Source organism: Paecilomyces variotii (genome assembly GCF_004022145.1).
Source record: "Paecilomyces variotii strain CBS 101075 chromosome Unknown C8Q69scaffold_13, whole genome shotgun sequence".
In the NCBI taxonomy this organism is placed as follows: domain Eukaryota; kingdom Fungi; phylum Ascomycota; class Eurotiomycetes; order Eurotiales; family Thermoascaceae; genus Paecilomyces; species Paecilomyces variotii.
The window spans coordinates 758,440-776,632 of NW_021167152.1; the positions used below are offsets into that span (position 1 = coordinate 758,440).

Sequence of the window (18,193 nt, forward strand, 5' to 3'; positions counted from 1 at the left end):
GCCGTCCTTTGGCCTGCCGCACATGCCGTGTCCTTTAAAGCTTGGTGAAGATGAGCACGGTGAATGAGAAACCATCCCTAGGTTATAACACTTCAGCTATCTATAGCCATTGATGTAGAAAGGTTCAAGTGGTCTCTGAAGCAGAATGCATTTATCCTCTATTTCTAGGTGTGATGGTACTCAGCAGAGAGTAGGAATCTTTGCTTCCGTGATCTAAAGCTCATCACTAATACTGCTACATTATTAACTGTATTCTTTGTCCTCCGTTTCATGGTTCGAATTGCCGGGTATTCAGTTGGATGCTATCACAAGCATGTTCGAAATGCACGGTAATTCTTTATATTCGATCAAAACCCAGCTGCTCGCTTCTTCCTCGCCTTGCCAATACTCTTTCTCGGTGCTGCCTCCCGTCCACCGAAGAGACCCCGTTCAATCTGTGTCATGGGCAGATGCTCATCTGTAACCTGGCTGCTTTGTACCGCTGGAGGCGCGTCCTGCGGTTGACTACCCCATTGCCTGACAACAGGCACTGTTGGTAGTACTGGGATAGTCGTGGGCGTACCCTGGCTCAGACTCTGTGGTGCTCGTTTCCGGCTTCTGCGCCTGGGAGTGGTAGACTTCTCCCGTATACGGAGATCTTCGTTTTCCAGTTCTTGAACTGTTCGCTGCCAGTCATAAGTGGCTGGGTCTGATCCTACAGACCAGTGTGAGAGCATCTCAGCGACGTTTTTTGGTGGAGTTCTAGACTCTTCAAGGCTAGTTAAAGACGACAACCTGGCAAACAATGGCGTTTGGTCGGACTTCCGTGCTGGGTGAGCTGCATCGCGCATAGTTCTCTCCGACCCATACGTTCCGTAAGTAGAAGGGAGAGGCGGAGGTGAGGATCGTATGGTCGCTGGACCCTGGGACTCCGCGGAGAAGTCGGTCCGGACAGGGAATTCATTCTTTTCTGGACTGCTCATGGTCATCGCGTCATTGTCGACTGCAGGAGTTTCGACGTTCCTAAGCAGATTGACTCCTGCCAAGGAAAGTTCTCCTGCCACTCCTCTGATTATTCTGTCCTTTGCAACTCTGGTCCGCCCAGGTATGCGGAGTGGCAGCATGGAGAGCCATTTGCGGACCAGAACGTTGTATATTTCAACCACATCCAGTGCCATAGATGCTTCTTTCTCGCCTTCTTTGTCCCCGATCAATAGAGACGAGAGGCTGGTCGGAAGAAAGCGCGGCCTGTTAGGACCATCCGTTTCTTCGAGGATTGCCATCTTGAGGCGCTGGAAATCTTTAGCGTTCTCGTCAATGTCATCCAGAAACGGTAGACAACGGGCAACTTCGAGTCTATGCCTGTTAGTACTATCTATATATCGGGCCAGATCTAACTTACAATGTCTCCGCCGTGGGTGATTCACTGAATGGAGAGCTAGAGATTCGATGACGCAAATCCGCCAGGCATTCTCCAAATGCTCTTTCCGAGAGCGGGTCAACATTGGATCTCCCCACATATGCTTGCTTTCCGAATACAGCAGCGTAGACAGCAGAGTAATCCACGGTCCATTGAGGAGCTGTAGAACCCATAGCAGAAGACGAGTGCAAACCAAGAGGTTGTATTGACATGCGCAATACAGACTCATCCATATCATCGACGACAAAATCAGCGTCCGCATGAGCACTTGCGCGACTAGGACGTGTTCCTATAGCTCGCTTTCTTAACAAGATGTCGCCCCCAGGAGATATCTCTTGCGTGTAGTCCGTGTAACCGATGTTTTCATTATCCATAGAACCCATGTAGAGCGACTCATGGAGAGCAGAACGAGAATCTAGCATGAAGAGCTTCCCTAGCCTGAGATTTGGCTCATAGAAATCCTTCTGCCCGGGAGGCGGTCCATGCTCCACTTCTCTGAAGATCATAGTTGCAATCCTTGCACAAGAATCACGATTTCCAGGTTCACTTGAAACATCCTGAGCGGGCATTCGCATTATAAAAGGGTCGGACATGAAAGAGAGCTGGCCTCCTTCCTCGGTCGACAAAGAAAGGTGAAATGCTTGTACTAGATTGTTTAAACGAGAATAGAGCATGACATACAAATCTAGCAAAGGTCAGCTGGCAAATCAAGTCCCTCATAAAAGGAGTGTCATACCATTTCCGATCTGAGTAGGAGCGAGTCGTAGAGTGATATCCTCCGTGTCTCGAAAATGACGCCATGACAGCTGGGGAGAGAGCGGAGTCCCTTCTTCTCCATCGAATAGGGCGCCACTAGAGATAATATCGAGGCAGAAGATCCGGGACGTTGTTAGAATGAAGATTAGAGACGGCTTCGATGGACTGCGTTTCAAGTCGAGGATCCATTCAGTTTCTCGTTTCAGCCCTAAATCGATCGGACGTGCAGCACCCGAGATATGCGCAAGTTGGTAGAGAAAGATACAACGACGATCGCACACGATCAGATGATTGACATCTGCGGCCCATTGCACAGAAGCCCATCCATCATAACGTGGTTGCCCCTCACCGAAACCGTTCAATGCGCGGTCCACAGAGGGTAGGGTACCTGACTTGACACAGTCTGCAAGCCAGTTGCCCTTACTGCGTCTGTTTCTTCCGGAAATGTTCCATATACTCCAGTTTCCGCGTACATCCACGATAGCTAGTTGCTTCTGATACCAAGGATTGAACGTCACATCAGCATGAGGATACCCCCCCGTTCGGTAACAAGGAATATCAACCAGAGGATTTGCATTAAGACGTGAATTCCGAACAGACGGCAGAGTCTCGGGATCAAAATACGACTCTCTGGCGACAGCGACAGGAACGCGATGGTACAGAGGCCTGAAGATCGTTGTTGACACTGAAAGACGAGCAGCCATCCAGGTCGCCTTGGCTTCTGTCGTTTGTGCGAAGCATATTTGACGGACGGGAGTTCCAGAGCCTACCCAGGTAGTTGATTCTGCAGTTCCAACTGATGGAACTCGCGCTTTGTAGAGTCTCTCCTGTCGCCATTCAGCCACTTCGTCTTCAATTCTGAAAAGCGATATCGAATCTCCGCATCGGCCCGTTACAGCTACGGCAATCGGTACTGCTCGAGTTCCAGAAGGATCATTTTCCACGTCGACTGCATTTCCTAAGGCGAAAACATTGGAGACGCCAGGGTCACATGCATCTGTAGCGGTTATAACAGTGCGAGATAACGTTTCTGCTCGGCCAAGAGAAGATATGGCAGCAAGATGCGGATGCACTTCTGACAGAGAGGCCACCTGATTTCCATCGAAAGAGTTGACGGGTATGGCATCGATGGACGGAGGTAATGTTTCCCTAGCTACGCCAGTATAAGAAATGCAAGGCGCTTGAGTAGATGTCAGCAATCTGCTTTCTGAACTGGGAAATAACTTGCTGACCTCTTCCTATTACGCGGGGAAACCTCCAGGACCGCGACTCTGGGACGTACTCCGCAGTCCCTAGCTGCCCATATTGCAGAGAATCGGTATGGTGTTCATCCATCTGGCCTCTGTCTGCTGCTGAGTAAATGGCGCGTATCTTGCAAGGCAAGCATATCGATAGGAGTAGTAAAGAGCTTTATCCACGATTATATCGCAGAACGGAGTCTAAACTGGGCTGACACTCGAATCCGTCTCATTTAAATCACAGCTAGTTATAAATGGCTAGTTAGAACGATAAAGGATGTTTAACTGGTTCAGCCAAAACCTCAAGCTCAATGCTGAACGAGTTCTGGATTCCTTTTTTATTTTTCGATCGTTAAGTAGCGCACGATCGGAATGTCGGATTAGTTCTGGGAAGCTCATTTTAGTCTGATAAGATCATTAGTGAATTCTGTTTTCTTGGCGCCGTTGCACCGCAACCACCACACTTCGAGACGCGATCCTCGGACTTTTGACGCCAATCAACCTTGCGCAAGCGACAGGACAGTGATCTTTATCTACTATCGCGCAGATAAACCCATATCAGAACAATCACTGTGTCTAAAGATCCTTTCGATCAGGCCTTCTCGTCATGGCGACCTTCGATCCGTCCATGTCGACGAGCGGCATGCGACCGCCCCTCGCATCTGCCGATGCGCCTTCAATGGCAGACTCCCTACCGAGCATCAACTTCGGGTTCGAGGACCTACGGAGCAGAATGGCGCAGTTTACGGTGAAATTCGATGCCTTCATTGAAAGAGGCCGGAAGCAAGTCCTCGAGGAACGGAATCAGTTTCGCATCAATCTCGCTGAGCTTCAAGGTAAACCCCACTTAGCCTCGCGTTGCAACGAGAAAAGGCCATGAGCTGACATCCAGACAGAGGACCAGCGCATGAAACAAAGAGATATCGAGATTCTCCAGTTGAAGACCCAGACGCATAAGCAGACACTGCAAAAGGAAATCGCCGAAGCCAACGAGATGCATACCGCGATCGCCTCCATAACTGCAGAACGTGATGCGCGTCTAGCAAAGCGAGACCGTCTAAAGCAGCAGATTGCGCAGACTCAGGAGGCTATCAACCAGAGACTGGAAGCACAAAGAGCCCATGCCAATCGGCTGGACGCACAAGCGCGACTGAATGCCCCGGAATTGGAATTCTGGCAGGATTATCTGTGTTTCAGAATCGAAGGAGCTGGTCGGGAGGATAGGTTGAAGATCGTTTATACGCATTTGCTGGAAAAGGATTGGGAGAGGGAGGCGTGGTTTGAACTGGGGACAGGCGGCCGAGACTATGAAATATACCATACAAAACCGAAGCTCGAGAGGGAAGCGGTCGAACGGGAACTCGACATTGTCAACGAAGACCGCGATTTCGGAGCATTGTTGAAGAGAATGCGGAAGCTGTTTGTGGACAGCATGAAATGATCTCGATGGGTTCGGATTAGGATGACTCCTAGGTCTCCCAACTACCTTCCGAGTGAAGAGGCACGCACTGAGATTACATTTGAGCGTGGGAAGTTGGATTGGAATTTCTTGGTGCTTCGGACTTCCTACTTGTCGATGATGACGCTACGATCTACACTTGCTATCTGAGCTCATTTGTCGCCAGAGCAGGTTCTTTACGGAAGGAGTTGATTCTCTGTAATTGCTAGTTATTTTGATACCCAGTCAATTTATTTTGTTAAATGAATTACCTTTCTCCGAATAATCCAGACATTGACACCTTGCAATGTAATCTATCTGGAGAGGCACGGAGTTAAAGAGGATAGAGCTATGTAAAGCTCTCAGCCAGATGGCTCAATTGTATTCCCTTGATAGGGTAAAACTACTAGCCTCTGACATAGCGCGTAAGCATCAATTGCATTACAGACATGACAATTGTCAGCATGAAGACATCAAAAGCGGTTTTTTTTTTTTTTTCATCAGTCAATAAGACTAAACAAGGAAGAGCATTTTATCTATGGCAAAGCCAACTAGCCACCAGTAGCCTCCCGGTAGAATGAAATGCTGCGGTTTGCTCCCGCGACAGCGAATCCTTCCGTCTTTCCTATCTTGGGTAACCATTTGACGCACCAGATAGCTTTCTCATTCTCGGAATGAGTGGCCACGCAGGCTCGTCTGTCGATTGACCATACTTTTATCTTTCCGTCGAAGGAACTAGTGTGAGATTATGTTAGAGCCATTCCACTCTGAAAACCAGGGAAACCAATCCAACTTACCCGCTGAGGAGGTATTCTCCCGTGTGGCTCCAATCTAGAGACATGATCCAGGCGGAATGTCCAGTAAGATTAGCTACCTGCTCTCCGGAGGCCGTGTCATATAGCACAATGACTTTCGAGTCTCCCGCAGCAGCGAGCAGCTTTCCTCCTGGTGAAAAGGCCACTGCCCTGACTGGCTTCACTATACCTGTACCAAGGTCAATACCACGGTAAACTGCAGTGTGACTCGACGACGAGAGGCACTTACCAGACAAGGAAAATGGCATGCGGCCAGTGTCTGTGCGGAAGATGAAGATGCTGCCGTTTTCATGGCCACTGGCCATTAGTCGGCCATCAGCTGACTGAAGATATCATGTTAGCCTATGTAAGGAACAACGTAATCGTAGAGGTTCGTAAATATAGGTTGTTCAATACCAGATCTATGCAGGTGCCAAAGCTGCCCTTCGTGTCATGGTCACGTATCTGTTCACAGTTGCCAGGCAGGTCCCACACTTTGATGTGGCCATCCTGCGTAGTACCAGCAAAATATTGACCATCTTGGGAGAGGGCTGGAGCCCAGATGCCAGCCGTCTTCCCGATGGTTACTGCCCGCATCGTCAGCGCATGATGAAGTGATTAATGCAGAAGGACGACAACTGTCTATTACCTGAAAGGTTCTCTTCCTCCACCCATTTGCCCTCTTTGAATGACCAGATCTTCGTCTCGCCTCCAAATCCAACACTTGCCGCCCTGGAGCCGTCTCCGCTGGTCACCACATGATGGCAACCTACCGGATGTGCTCCATCAAGAGACTGTGCCAAAGGGAAGTCTGGCTCGGTGGTTGAGTGAACCTTGAGTGCTGAGGCACCAGAGGCAGAAATGATTTGCTTCTCTGTTACGGCCAGAGAGAAAATATCGATAGGGTGGGCTAAGGGAAAGTCTTAGCATCTGCTCATTATCTGTGACCGGGCGTGAGGTCAATACATACCCTTGTCTGCGGAGTACCACGACAGATATTGTTTTGACTTCATAAAATCCCTTATTAGTAATGAAAGGAAACACCATGGCTATTAAGACCTTACCATGTTTGGCCTTCTAGTCTAGTCGTGGTTGGCATGAAGGAGACGCACTACTAGATTACTGTGTCTGAGAGGCGGTTGGATTCCAACGGCTCACCTGTTTGGTGAGGTCTGGGGAAAATCTTGGAAGTGGGTGAGATCATGCACCCGATCTACCATGCCGCATCCACCACCAGTGAATGTGAAGCTACTGACACTACAGAAGAAGAGAGGGAAGAATCATTTTGGATGTTGTTACATTGAATTTTTGTTAATTTGTAAGAGCATGCAAGCTTTCCTATCATAACCAGACGCCGAATGTCATGCAACCAACATGGCATATATCCATGCTACATAAAAGTACATTGCCCCATGATGGTATATATTTTACTTCTTGTAAATCTATTCCTTCTGGACTTGTCGCCATTGCTGTCGGATCTCTGTTTGCACTATTAGCAACTAGCCCTTGTAGATGGACGAAGAGGATACCGACCTGAGACGCAGTTCGGGCATAGGAGATGGGCGCGCTTGATCTGACCACATCCCGAACATCTGTTCAAGTTCTTCACGTCCTTGAGAGCCTTTCCAGCCATCTGTCTGTGGCGCTTCTTCATGTGGGATGTCTTCTTCTTTGGTACCGCACGGAGGATGGATTCCCAGATACCGGAGAGTATGCCATTGACACTGGTTGATGAGGCAGCGGGGGTGAAGCTGGAATCATGATTGAACAGAAATGCCTTGACGAGAGATTGCCATCTCGACACTGATGGGGACTGAGATATGAACGGCTGCGGGCGGAAAAGCGCGAAAGCGGAGAGTGATCGTGAGGCCGCCATTGTTCGTAGGAAGGTAATTTTCGACGCCGAAGGAAGACCAAGGGGAATGGGCCCAGGGTGAGAGGTGGATGGCTCGGCCTGGCGGATGGTGATCGAGTTGGATGCCGCGGTGCGACTCCGGAATTTTTGAAGCTTTAGACTTGCAAGTCGCAGCATCCAAGTTCTGCTTGCCCGAACGGTTCGGGGAGCCATGCTAACCCCAAGTAGGCCTAGACCATGCCGGGCCCCCTGACCAACGCGACAACAATAAGGGGGAGCAGCCGACCTGAACTTCGGCCTGGAGTCTGGGAACTTACAGGAGATTGATCTTCTTGATTCCTTTCTTGTCCCTCTTTTCGCTTCGTGGTATCGGTTCGTGAGCTGCCCGACCGGCTGTCTGTCTTTTTTTCTTCGCTCCCTCTGACTTTCACCCCCAGGACACTGCGCGACTCGTATCCACGATGGCTACCGCTACAAGCACAACCCCCGCGCCGCAGAATGCGGTCTTCCCTCGCAGCCATGTCGGTTTCGACAGTATCACGTCGCAGATCGAGAAGAAGCTGCTCAAGCGTGGCTTCCAGTTCAATGTGATGTGTGTCGGTACGCATTCAATGGTCCAAAGTTCCACTAATCGCCAAACATGACTATTTACTGATATCGTCCTTTCGATCTTCAGGCCAGACTGGTCTGGGCAAATCGACTCTGATCAACACCATCTTCGCTTCTCACCTGATTGACTCCAAGGGTCGTCTGACCCCCAATGAGCCCGTGCGTTCCACGACTGAGATTCAGACCGTGTCCCACAGTACGTTCTCTGGTATATCAAGTTCGAGTTTTGGTTGCTGACGGTTATGGCAAGTCATTGAGGAAAATGGTGTGCGTCTGCGATTGAACATTGTCGACACCCCTGGTTACGGTGACCAGGTGAACAACGACAGATGGTAGAACCCCGATCCTGAGTATTTTGGGAGCCAAGTCCGCTAATGATAGTCAAGCTGGGACCCCATTGTCAAGTACATTAAGGACCAGCACTCAGCATATCTGCGAAAGGAGCTCACTGCCCAGCGTGAGCGCTACATCCAAGATACCCGAATCCACTGCTGTCTCTTCTTCATTCAGCCGTCCGGCCATGCGTAAGACCTCCCTCACCATCCCTTCATAGTTGAAATCGTGTTAACTAGCGCCTTAGTTTGAAACCCATTGACATTGTCGTCCTGAAGAAGCTCTCTGACGTTGTCAACGTCGTCCCTGTTATTGCCAAATCAGACTCTTTGACGCTCGACGAACGCCGGGCCTTCAAGGAGAGGATCAAGGAGGAATTCGCCTTCCACAACCTGAAGATGTACCCCTACGACAATGACGAACTTGATGACGAGGAACGTGCTGTCAACGCTCAGATTAAGGTACATTACATGCGGTATGTTTCAAAATGAGTATGAACATCAGCTGACGACGCCCCAGGACATTATCCCCTTCGCTGTTGTCGGTAGCGAGAAGTCTATTATTGTCAACGGAAAACAAGTCCGCGGTCGTCAGAACCGTTGGGGTGTGATCAATGTCGAGGATGAGAACCACTGCGAGTTCGTGTATCTCCGAAACTTCCTCACCCGCACCCACCTCCAGGACCTCATCGAAACCACCAGCCAGATCCACTACGAGACTTTCCGTGCCAAGCAGCTCCTGGCTCTGAAGGAGAGCAGTGCTGCAGGTGCCCATTCCGGCGGCCGGCCCATCAGCCCCTCTGCTGAAAGGGAGCTGAGCCGTAACTCTCAGAGACAGACCATGAATGGTTACTAATTCGATCGTGAAGGGTGATGCGAGCAGCGATCATCTTTCAGTTTCATAAGGGCCGAACAGTGAAGCTGGATGGAAGAAAGGACAGAATAGGTCGAGAGACAGCCCAGCAGTGGGGCAGTCAGAAGGCTTCGTATCCGATTCTCGCCAGCAGGCGCTTACAGATATCCACTTTAATTACATGTTTCCCTGCGAGTATTTTTTTTGTTCTCTTCTTCACTGTGCTATTGGAAAACACTTCGACTTCCCCTATTCTCTACGACTTTGTTTGCAAAAGGACCACCGAAGAACCTAGCTGCGACAGCGCAAATGTTTCATTTTTATTGTTTCGCTAATTGAGAGGGCAAATGTGACTCAATCATATCCATTCACGTCTTTCCTTCCTGGTTTCTTTACTTTAGTTGGCAGCTGAGTATTAAGACTTGAAGCGAGTTGTCTTGTCTTGTCTAGAAGTCTATTAGAAGATTTGCAAGCACTGAGTAGATGATATCCTTACGGTATTCAATAGCAGCGTAGGTTTCAGGCGAAGCTACAGGTGTGCTGCGCTCATTGCACCTCTGGAAACTAATCCTTCTACAAAGGCAGATAAAAGTGATATAACATCCCTGAAGAATAGTCAAGTTGCTGCTGGCATAAATCCGTTATTGTACAATACGATGGGAAAGAAAACAATGTTGCCAAAAGAAAAACATGGACGATTCCATAATCATAGCGTGACAGAAAAAGCAGTTGTGTAGGTCCACTGAAGGCGTAGGATTTCTCTGAGAGTAGACAACTCAAAAAGGAACGTCGGTCCCTTGTAGAAGCCAGAGGCCATGTACAGAGTGCACGGAGGCGGATTGAAACAAACCGGCTCATTTCTGAAGCTGAGGGCTGGGCTGAGTACCGGTTCTGTGTTGGTTTTCAGGTCCTGTTTGCGCCTCCTGTTCGAGGAAATTGGACCATAACTCGGCTAGTGATTCTCTGCTGGCGTTTCCGCTGTCCATGAACTCAGATACCAATGACGGTGTGCTGGGGTTACGATGCATCGTGGCGCTTGGAACTCTTAGGCGGCTGGATGCAGTTGAAGTGCCTGGTCGTGCTAGACCTGCTTGCTCTCGTTGTTCTTATTCGATTTATTGTTAGTCCCAGGTCGTAAAGTGGTAAGGACATACTATCATCATACGTACCGTCAGTCCATCCCAGAAGTGCTGCGATTAGCTGTAGAATCTGGAATTTCTTAGGGTCTGATCGATCCAGGGCGAGGAAGTGCAGTAGATGGTTGGTAACAATGTGCCTAGAAGAAATTAGCGGAGATTCGATAGGAACCACCTGAGAGATTTGACGGACCTGTCAACATTGTCTTCTGGTTTTCCTCGTTTGAGAAATCTCAGAGCTTTCGTAAGATGGTCGTTAAGTGTAACTGCTTCATGTCTCAACTTCCCAATGAGAAGATTCTTCTCTTTCACTTCCTTCTCAAACGGTAGCAACCTCTCCAGCTCTTTCTGGGCGTGTTGGAGTGCTTCTTGAGCTTCAGACTCCCTCTTCTCCGCGTTACGGACGGACTGCCTGAGCTCCTCGAGCTGAGCATCAGAGCTCTCCACAAGCTCACGCAGTTCCTTTTTACGCGCTGCAGGACCGGTCAGCTGCTTTATCCTGATGAAATGCCAAGGGGAAAGACTTGCCTGTTTGAATTTCTTGGAGGGCTCGCTGAAGACCGTCAACGGTCACTGCTTGACTATCGCGCTCAGATACAGCCTTTTCATACGCCTCCCTAAGGGCGGAGAGCTGTTCTTCAATGTCGACAACTTTCCCTTCGAGATTTTCTCGGATGGACCGTTCTTCCATAGCAAGAACCTCCCAGTTGTGCATGGCTTGTTTCGCTTCCTCGAATTCGGTCCGGAGGTAGGTTTCTTGCTCAAGCAGCTCTTCTTTCTCCTTGAGCCAATTTTGTTGCGACAAGCTCGTCCGATCCCGCAGGATAGAAAGCTCCTTCGATCGTTGTTCGGCTTCTTCCGCCATTACCGATAACTCTGATGTCTTTGCATCTAACTCGGCATTCAAGTTCGAGTTCTGCTCCTCTAATTCTTCTATCCGAGCACGGGCTTGACCGATTTCTTCCTGTGTGTCGGCTTAGCAGCGGACTCCAAGAGGGGGCATGCGAATACATACGGCATCCTCCTTTAGCCTTTCTCCGAGCTGCGACTTGATGGTGTTGACTCTCTCCAGTAGCTTCTGATACTGGCTTTCGGCGCGCTCCTTCTTGCTTTCGGACTCTTCCAATTTCTGTTGTAAATCTTGATTTTCATCCCTATGCTTAGACTGGATCTCCTCTAAAGACTTTCGCATCCGCGTCACTTCTTCTCGTAGAGAGTCTCTCTCCCGTACTAGTGCATTGAATCGATCTTCGGATTCGAGCGGAGTAGAGGCAGATGAATTGTTTGCGACTACATCGTTGTTGGCTTGCGCATCTGAGTTGGAGGACGGATTCGTCCGAACAGGTAGATCGACATGGTTCGTCCCATCATCTCCATCATCCTCCTGCTCTTCTACCGTCTCTGCCTCGCTCTCTTTAACGGAGTCGCCATCCCCATCCTATTACGCATGGTCAGCGCCAGGTTGTAAATGGAATCTCTGAGACCGCACGCACAGCAGCACCAGAATTCAATGGCCCCGGCTCATTTTCTAATTGTGAGGTATCATTTGACTGCTCGTTCTTCGCCTTGTTCTTCGCCGCGGACTTCTTGTTCTTCTTATTCTTCGACTTTGCGCCTATTGCGACGACGACGACGACGACGACTGTTAGACTGGAACGGGACTGTCTTTTTGTGCTTGAGGGGTCAACGAACCTTGAGCGATAGCAGACGGTGCGCCTGCAGGCATACTATCTCCCATCCTCCTGCGGTTCGCAGTGATGCCGGTGGTTGTTGAATTGATCGGACAATTATCGATACTTGCTACAGGACACGGCTGTCAACAGCGCTAGCGCGGTTGAAGTCATTGAGAGCTCCTCCGGATTGGGGGCCCCACTCAGGCACCCTTCAATGTCATATGTATGTACCAGAGCAGAATGCATATTATAGAGTCTTTTGACGGTCCTAGGGAGAATTTATTCATTATATCTAGTTTTCTAAAGTCTATAGATATCGTCTAAATATCTGCTTCGAATCTTGTTTGTCAGGTCTTTTTGTCGAGGCCAAAAAAGGTTATCATCTGTATGGATATTGTCCGAGTTCCGACACACATTCATTCTACCATACATAAGAAGTAATATGGGAGACACCAGTGGTACTAGTAGTTAGCACAATGGAACAAGAACAAAGTCATCATTGTCATCTTTCGACCACTCGCCATTCGAGAGGTCGAGACTAAGCCCCGTGCGTATAACTACTTATGTACTGCAATAATGCGCTGCGTCGCGCTTGAAGCTCTCTGCTCCAACTCAATGTGGTAGGTGATGCACCATCGTAGTAACAATCCTCCTCGGGCACTAATACTAGGTAGTTGATTGGTCATTACGTGGACTATGGGAGAATCTTACCCATAAACGTCGCGGTGAATCTCACCAGCGGTTTCTCTCGTGGGGAGGCTATTTCTTTCGTCGTTTGTATTCTGCATTGCTTATCTCTACTATACCCCGGGATTTGGATAGTACTCCATGTATATTGTTTGTTTGTTCCTACCATAGATACGTAATTACTCATCTCTGTAGTAACTACTTTCAAGACCAATTTACCCTACGCACTCGACCCGGTCCCAATATTCATGTCAGCGAGGTTTGAAAAAGTATACCATATTTGGAAAATGATAGATTGATCCTTTTGACTTTTGTATGCTTTATATGTTTTGTATGTAGATGGCTGCCTTTGTCGTCACTCGTAAATGGATGAAAATGAAGCCCCGTGATGGAGAGATATCAGGTTCAAGTAGCGCGAAATATTCTGCGCTTTGTCGGCGACGCCACTGTATCTCAATATGAGAATCCTTGTGGTCATCGACCCACAATATCACTGTGACTGTTCCTGCTCCGGCTGCTCCTTTGAAGCTAGCTCTGAGAAATCTTGCAAACCGTCTTCCTCTTGGACGAAGATAAGTTGGTATCTTTACATGAAATCGTCAAGGAAATCCGGATCCCGGTCCTGGTTGCTGCTCATTTGGAGATTCTCCTCGCTGAACATGTCATCATAGGCATGTTCCTTTTGCCATTTCATCTCTTCCCTCTGCTTCTTGGCCTTCTTTTCCTCGGCTTTCTTTTCCTCCCTTAGCCGCCTCTCCTCTTTTCGCTGTTTCTTCAGATATTCTTCCTTCTCAGCCATCAGATCCGGGAACTTTTCGACTTTTGTCTTGTTTAGGCGGTTCACGATCGCATTTTCACGTGCGGGGACGAAAACCTTCTTGACCATCTTCGGGTTGTGGAAAGAGACCTGACCGACTGCCATCGATGCGTTCTTCATCAGGTTCGACCATGGCGTGTAGATCACGGTTATGTTATCTTTCTTGTTTCCTGGTTCGATATGAGCCGCAGTTCAGGAGTTTCATGGAGCGTGATAGCTACCGTCAATGGAGTTCGCTTTGGTGAGTTGGGCACAGTCATCGAGAAGCTCTTGGGGGATCTTATCCCAAGTTTCATTGTCGCGGAGTCGCAGGTAGATATGCGCACTGGAAAGATTGTCGACATGGAACTGGAAGAGGTATCAAGACATATCAGACGAGGTTCTATCAACGCAACAGCTGCGGGCGAGGCAACCAACCCTATGAGTCCATCACGTCAGAGTTCCAGCACTCAGAAAACAGCGGGAATTTTTGTTTCGATCACAGTACCAGACGTCCTTCTCTAGTCCATATTTGATAAGATCCTCATCTGAAGGGGTGTCTGTCAGAGCAAGCTTAGGCATATCGAAGAAAGAAAGACTGTCGTACTCTCGTATTTGTCCTTCCCCGCGTAGATAAAAGCCGAGGGACTGACCACGTTCGATGTGTAATAGTACACCATTTTGACCTAGAATTCAAAACTGGACACAGAAGAGATGCGGTCGGCTCAGCGACGATGTCAAACTGTCTCTGGCACAGGCCAAATGGTGGACGGTCATCCAAGAGCGTGGGGCATCGCAAATCAACTTTTTTGTCCCTCTCCGTCCGTATCTGGTAAAAGTATGCTTAGTCATCCGTATATAGTTGCTGCTTTGGTTCCTTGAGTATTAAATAACAATTACAGTTATTAACTAACTAGTCGTATTATTATCGTCTAGGAACTCAAAATTCCTAATTCAGTGTTCTGCCTCGTGTCTGTTTAAGCTCATAGCTGACTTTGATCTCAGAGGGTGATTATCATGCTGCTTAGACTATCTACCAGCATTGGCCACCAATTATCAGAAGGATAGTTATGCTGAATGATTCTAATGGGCAGTGGCTTCAATAGTGATTCAAGGCGGTGGACTTTTGCGAGGGCAAAGGATCTCACCCACTCATTATCATTAACTATGCCATCTCATACATGGCTTACGCCCGAAAGTAGGATAATCATCTCGTGTCATTAAACACGTCTCGGTATAAAGCAGGATATGCGTGCACAGTTGACACGCAAATATGTACTTGCATGTGCATACATATATACATACATACGTACATGCCCAGTACCCTACTCAGATGTCGACCTGGTAATATTATAATAACGTATATCCGCCAGAGGATACTTATCTCTGGTGGCCAATTATCAATCCTTTACGCCGTCGATACTGCAACCCTTTTGTTATTCCACCCCCGGTTCTGTGCTAGCTAGCTTGTCCGACACCTGCCTGGATAGGTAGTCGAAGACTCTCCGTGACTACTGCAGAGATTCTCGGCGTGTTTGCAGCCGTGGACCATACAGAACCTGAGATACGTAGTTCCTTCGGAGTCATTTCATGGACAAGGCTCTCTCCGCACGGCTGCCACTCTCGACTTCCCCGTGCCGCAGCTTCGGCTTGACTTATCCGAAACCTTGTCTGGCCTACATCGGCTCATCCAACACTTCCCTCTCGACAGCTTCCAGGCGCCGTCCAACTCTGCTTCAGGAAATACGATCATCCAAAGTCCTATCTAAGTACGGAGTGCTAACCCTTCTGCAGCTTGCGGGCTTTGCACTGACATCTAGTCCTGCCACCTGCCTTTTTGGGCTGCTCCCTAGTCTACTGCGGCTATTCTTTGGTAGATAGCCCAGTGCAGTTCTATCTTCCTCCGTCTTATATTTCTTCCTTGAACCCCGAAGTCGCTTCACACCATGATCATGTTCGGCATCCTGGTTGACGTGCGGCTGCTTTACAACCATTCATCGGGGCCCAAGCGTCCAACCAGGGAACTCTTCACGGTCCAGATGCGAATGATACGATAAGCATTCTCCCTACCCGCAGGGATTGCTCTGTACTGGAGAATGGTTCGTGAAGTCGTGACCCCTGGACCAGGTAGCGTATAGGCCCGCGGAAAATCTCACATAATCGTGTCTAAAGTACGAGACCAGTGGACCCGTGTGGAAGTTTGAAGAGAAAACTGGAGGATAGATACACGCTTATGGATGGAGGAGTGGTAAATTGGCTAACGTCTAGTTGATGCTCGCGGCCACGCGTATGCCTATCCCCTGCAGCGGGTCTTGATGGAGAAAAGGGTCTACTACTGTACCTCTCGGGGTTCCATCGTTTCATTCCAAATTCCTCCCCGTTCCGGGATGTTGTGACGGAGCTCCCGATCGACCCCATACGTTCCAACGACCAGCCGTATGATGAAACATGTCGGTCAGGTCTCCGTTCAGGACCGCTTAGGGCGTGGTCGACCGTTAACGGAGGTGTCTTGACCAAGGTGGGTAAAAAAAGGGACACGCCATAATATGACGGGGAATAGTTAGCGGTCACCGGACGTGGTCATCGCATTTCCTGCGCTGTTCCTGTAGCAGGAAATCGATTTTATTCGCTATAACTGTTCCCGTTTTATAATTGTATTCTTTTTGTTTACCGTCCCAGTGGAGTTTGAAGTCTGTTGATATGCTGCTGCTGGATGCTAGCATATTATTACTCAAACTGTCGTTGTGTACTTCGGATGCCCAATGTGGATGACTCTCCAAGAGAACGGCGGGTCTAACCTAGACCGACGAAAGGGTCCGCAAATCTAACATGCGAATAGGGCTTCGACGGTTATGGATTTTGGGGCTAAACCGTTGTTCTATGGAGGTCGGAACTTCTGCCCAGAAACTTGATGTGGACACGGTGGAACTGCAACGGTTCTGCCGCATGGGCGATCCCCTAGTACGGGATATTGACCGGCGTATCTGGAAATTAGCATTCTGGACCGGTTACTCTGAACAGGGGAGAGGGTGTTTTGGATGCTCGCTGTTTGTGTATCAATCGCAGGCGGAGTGCGCTCTATATGCCACTGAGTTCTGGGCTTGAGCCGCGATATACGATTAGTGCTCTCTCTGAGTGGTTCGACCACGAAGCAATCGCATCCGCCCTCCTTTCCCCGACGAATTGAGCGCTCTCCATTATTGACTGGGCGTTCGCTTCTCTTAGCCTGACGCTGACCAATTCATAGTCGATGAAGAGTCAGAAAAAGAAATCCCCCGAACCCCACCTAATAAGACACAAGACCCTGCCAATATACCGCCGCAACGTATCATGACATCGCTTTTATCCTTGTCAAGGAGAATTTCCCGAATCGAAATCTCCTACCCGGACAATCAGCTAACCTTGGACTTGCATTATCTGGAGCCCTATCACTCTGATCGTGATCAACCACCTCGGCTATGCCCATGCTAGCCCTACCGTGAAACGCAAAGACATTTAGCCTAGGCCTGATCCTTTCCCTAAACGAACAGAACCACCTGCGAAAAGAGCCCCTCTACTGCAGCGGGAGAATCCGTCCATGGGCCCACCTGCCACATGGCCGTTGGAAATGAAGCCGCAAGGATATTGGATTTCTTGATTCCTGAGTCCGGACAAGATGGTGCCTCTCGACGGGTCTTCAGGAGACAGCATGAAATTCTCCGAGAACAAAAGACTGCCTCCTGATTGACAGGACCCGGTGTGCAGGTATCCCACTACACCTTTATTATTACTCGCCTTCACACAGCAACTTGTGGATGCTGTCTAAAGCAAGCTGTCATTCCCATGGCTTGCGTCGACATTCACGCAGGGGAGTCTTGTTAGGAAGTGAAACCATTGACACGTTCTGGACAGAAGACGCATGCAAGCTTGCACAGCTTTAACACCTTACTTCCTGACACGCTTCTTCATATCCAGGCTAATGAACCTTCCATGTTATTTATATCCCCTTTTGCTACAGTCACGACAAAGCCGGCGAAAACTCTTTCTACCAACGCCATTCCACAATGACCAATGCGGTCTCCAACTCGGGAAGAGACCAAGTACGTCTTGCTCTGGAGGAAGCCAGAAACAGCGAGGATGGACATATAAATCCTCAGACGACGGCAATCCTCGAAGCTGCCATCAGCCGACTTTGGCGGGACATACAGGCGCAACCGGATAGCTACATTCTCGATCGTGACGAGTTTGCTCTATTCAACTACTTCCGGGACCGGTTTCGCGGCTCTACTATCGCCCAACGAGCTGTAGAGCGTTTCTGGAATAATTTTCAAGGGGATGCTTCGGAGCTTGATGGGCCTGCAGCCTAGCTTGGGGACAGTGCGGTGAGCCATCCGACTGTTCTACTGTCTCAAGGAGTCTGTCTGGATGACGCAACTCTCCTGGATGAGTGAGCTTGGCAAAAGCAAGTGAATCTACACCGTGTGATGATGAACACGGTTAAGTCATCGATGGGAACTCCTTACTAGGAATGTCATACTGTTCCTGGCGGGGCCTCCTCGAGGTCTAGCGGGAGTGTGGAGTGTTGGAATCGAAGTGTACTGGGGGCCACCGACTTATCTTTTCATGAAAGACAACAAAAAACTAGGTG

The 18,193-nt window shown here is 49.1% G+C and overlaps 8 protein-coding genes across 8 annotated transcripts; 3 read left to right on the forward strand and 5 right to left on the reverse strand.

Annotated features, from left to right (window-relative positions):
* Positions 1-128: 128 nt before the first annotated feature.
* C8Q69DRAFT_479493 (RNA polymerase I-specific transcription initiation factor RRN6-like protein) lies at positions 129-3,771 on the reverse strand. Its single transcript, XM_028631449.1, has 4 exons — positions 3,388-3,771; positions 2,136-3,335; positions 1,382-2,084; positions 129-1,335 (listed from the first exon to the last, which is right to left on the reverse strand). Exons 1-4 carry the CDS (start codon positions 3,488-3,490, stop codon positions 348-350), a joined length of 2,994 nt encoding a protein of 997 aa, XP_028482160.1. The 5' UTR covers positions 3,491-3,771; the 3' UTR covers positions 129-347.
* A 49-nt stretch (positions 3,772-3,820) lies between these two features.
* C8Q69DRAFT_501366 (chromosome segregation protein Spc25-domain-containing protein) lies at positions 3,821-5,103 on the forward strand. The gene is made up of 2 exons (XM_028632361.1): positions 3,821-4,229; positions 4,290-5,103. Exons 1-2 carry the CDS (start codon positions 4,001-4,003, stop codon positions 4,832-4,834), a joined length of 774 nt encoding a protein of 257 aa, XP_028482161.1. The 5' UTR covers positions 3,821-4,000; the 3' UTR covers positions 4,835-5,103.
* Positions 5,104-6,797, reverse strand: C8Q69DRAFT_479496 (WD40-repeat-containing domain protein). Its single transcript, XM_028631450.1, has 7 exons — positions 6,690-6,797; positions 6,596-6,632; positions 6,275-6,535; positions 6,043-6,212; positions 5,876-5,969; positions 5,629-5,815; positions 5,104-5,566 (listed from the first exon to the last, which is right to left on the reverse strand). Exons 1-7 carry the CDS (start codon positions 6,690-6,692, stop codon positions 5,383-5,385), a joined length of 936 nt encoding a protein of 311 aa, XP_028482162.1. The 5' UTR covers positions 6,693-6,797; the 3' UTR covers positions 5,104-5,382.
* Positions 6,798-7,067: 270 nt separating this feature from the next.
* Positions 7,068-7,501, reverse strand: C8Q69DRAFT_447707 (ribosomal protein L32; the record flags this gene model as incomplete). The annotated part of the gene is made up of 2 exons (XM_028629227.1): positions 7,068-7,105; positions 7,159-7,501. The coding sequence occupies 2 exons, from the start codon at positions 7,499-7,501 to the stop codon at positions 7,068-7,070; spliced, it is 381 nt and encodes a 126-aa protein (XP_028482163.1).
* A 253-nt stretch (positions 7,502-7,754) lies between these two features.
* Positions 7,755-9,562, forward strand: C8Q69DRAFT_100740 (septin). The gene is made up of 6 exons (XM_028625006.1): positions 7,755-8,080; positions 8,157-8,285; positions 8,340-8,421; positions 8,476-8,613; positions 8,670-8,883; positions 8,942-9,562. The coding sequence occupies exons 1-6, from the start codon at positions 7,942-7,944 to the stop codon at positions 9,275-9,277; spliced, it is 1,038 nt and encodes a 345-aa protein (XP_028482164.1). The 5' UTR covers positions 7,755-7,941; the 3' UTR covers positions 9,278-9,562.
* Positions 9,563-9,864: 302 nt separating this feature from the next.
* C8Q69DRAFT_501368 (putative Golgi matrix protein) lies at positions 9,865-12,234 on the reverse strand. The gene is made up of 7 exons (XM_028632362.1): positions 12,103-12,234; positions 11,904-12,025; positions 11,426-11,848; positions 10,939-11,374; positions 10,604-10,883; positions 10,444-10,550; positions 9,865-10,379 (listed from the first exon to the last, which is right to left on the reverse strand). The coding sequence occupies exons 1-7, from the start codon at positions 12,146-12,148 to the stop codon at positions 10,129-10,131; spliced, it is 1,665 nt and encodes a 554-aa protein (XP_028482165.1). The 5' UTR covers positions 12,149-12,234; the 3' UTR covers positions 9,865-10,128.
* A 674-nt stretch (positions 12,235-12,908) lies between these two features.
* C8Q69DRAFT_479508 (hypothetical protein) lies at positions 12,909-14,369 on the reverse strand. Its single transcript, XM_028631451.1, has 4 exons — positions 14,174-14,369; positions 14,075-14,114; positions 13,809-13,936; positions 12,909-13,757 (listed from the first exon to the last, which is right to left on the reverse strand). The coding sequence occupies exons 1-4, from the start codon at positions 14,244-14,246 to the stop codon at positions 13,357-13,359; spliced, it is 642 nt and encodes a 213-aa protein (XP_028482166.1). The 5' UTR covers positions 14,247-14,369; the 3' UTR covers positions 12,909-13,356.
* Positions 14,370-17,609: 3,240 nt separating this feature from the next.
* Positions 17,610-17,912, forward strand: C8Q69DRAFT_447711 (hypothetical protein; the record flags this gene model as incomplete). The annotated part of the gene is made up of 1 exon (XM_028629228.1): positions 17,610-17,912. The coding sequence occupies one exon, from the start codon at positions 17,610-17,612 to the stop codon at positions 17,910-17,912; it is 303 nt and encodes a 100-aa protein (XP_028482167.1).
* Positions 17,913-18,193: the final 281 nt, after the last annotated feature.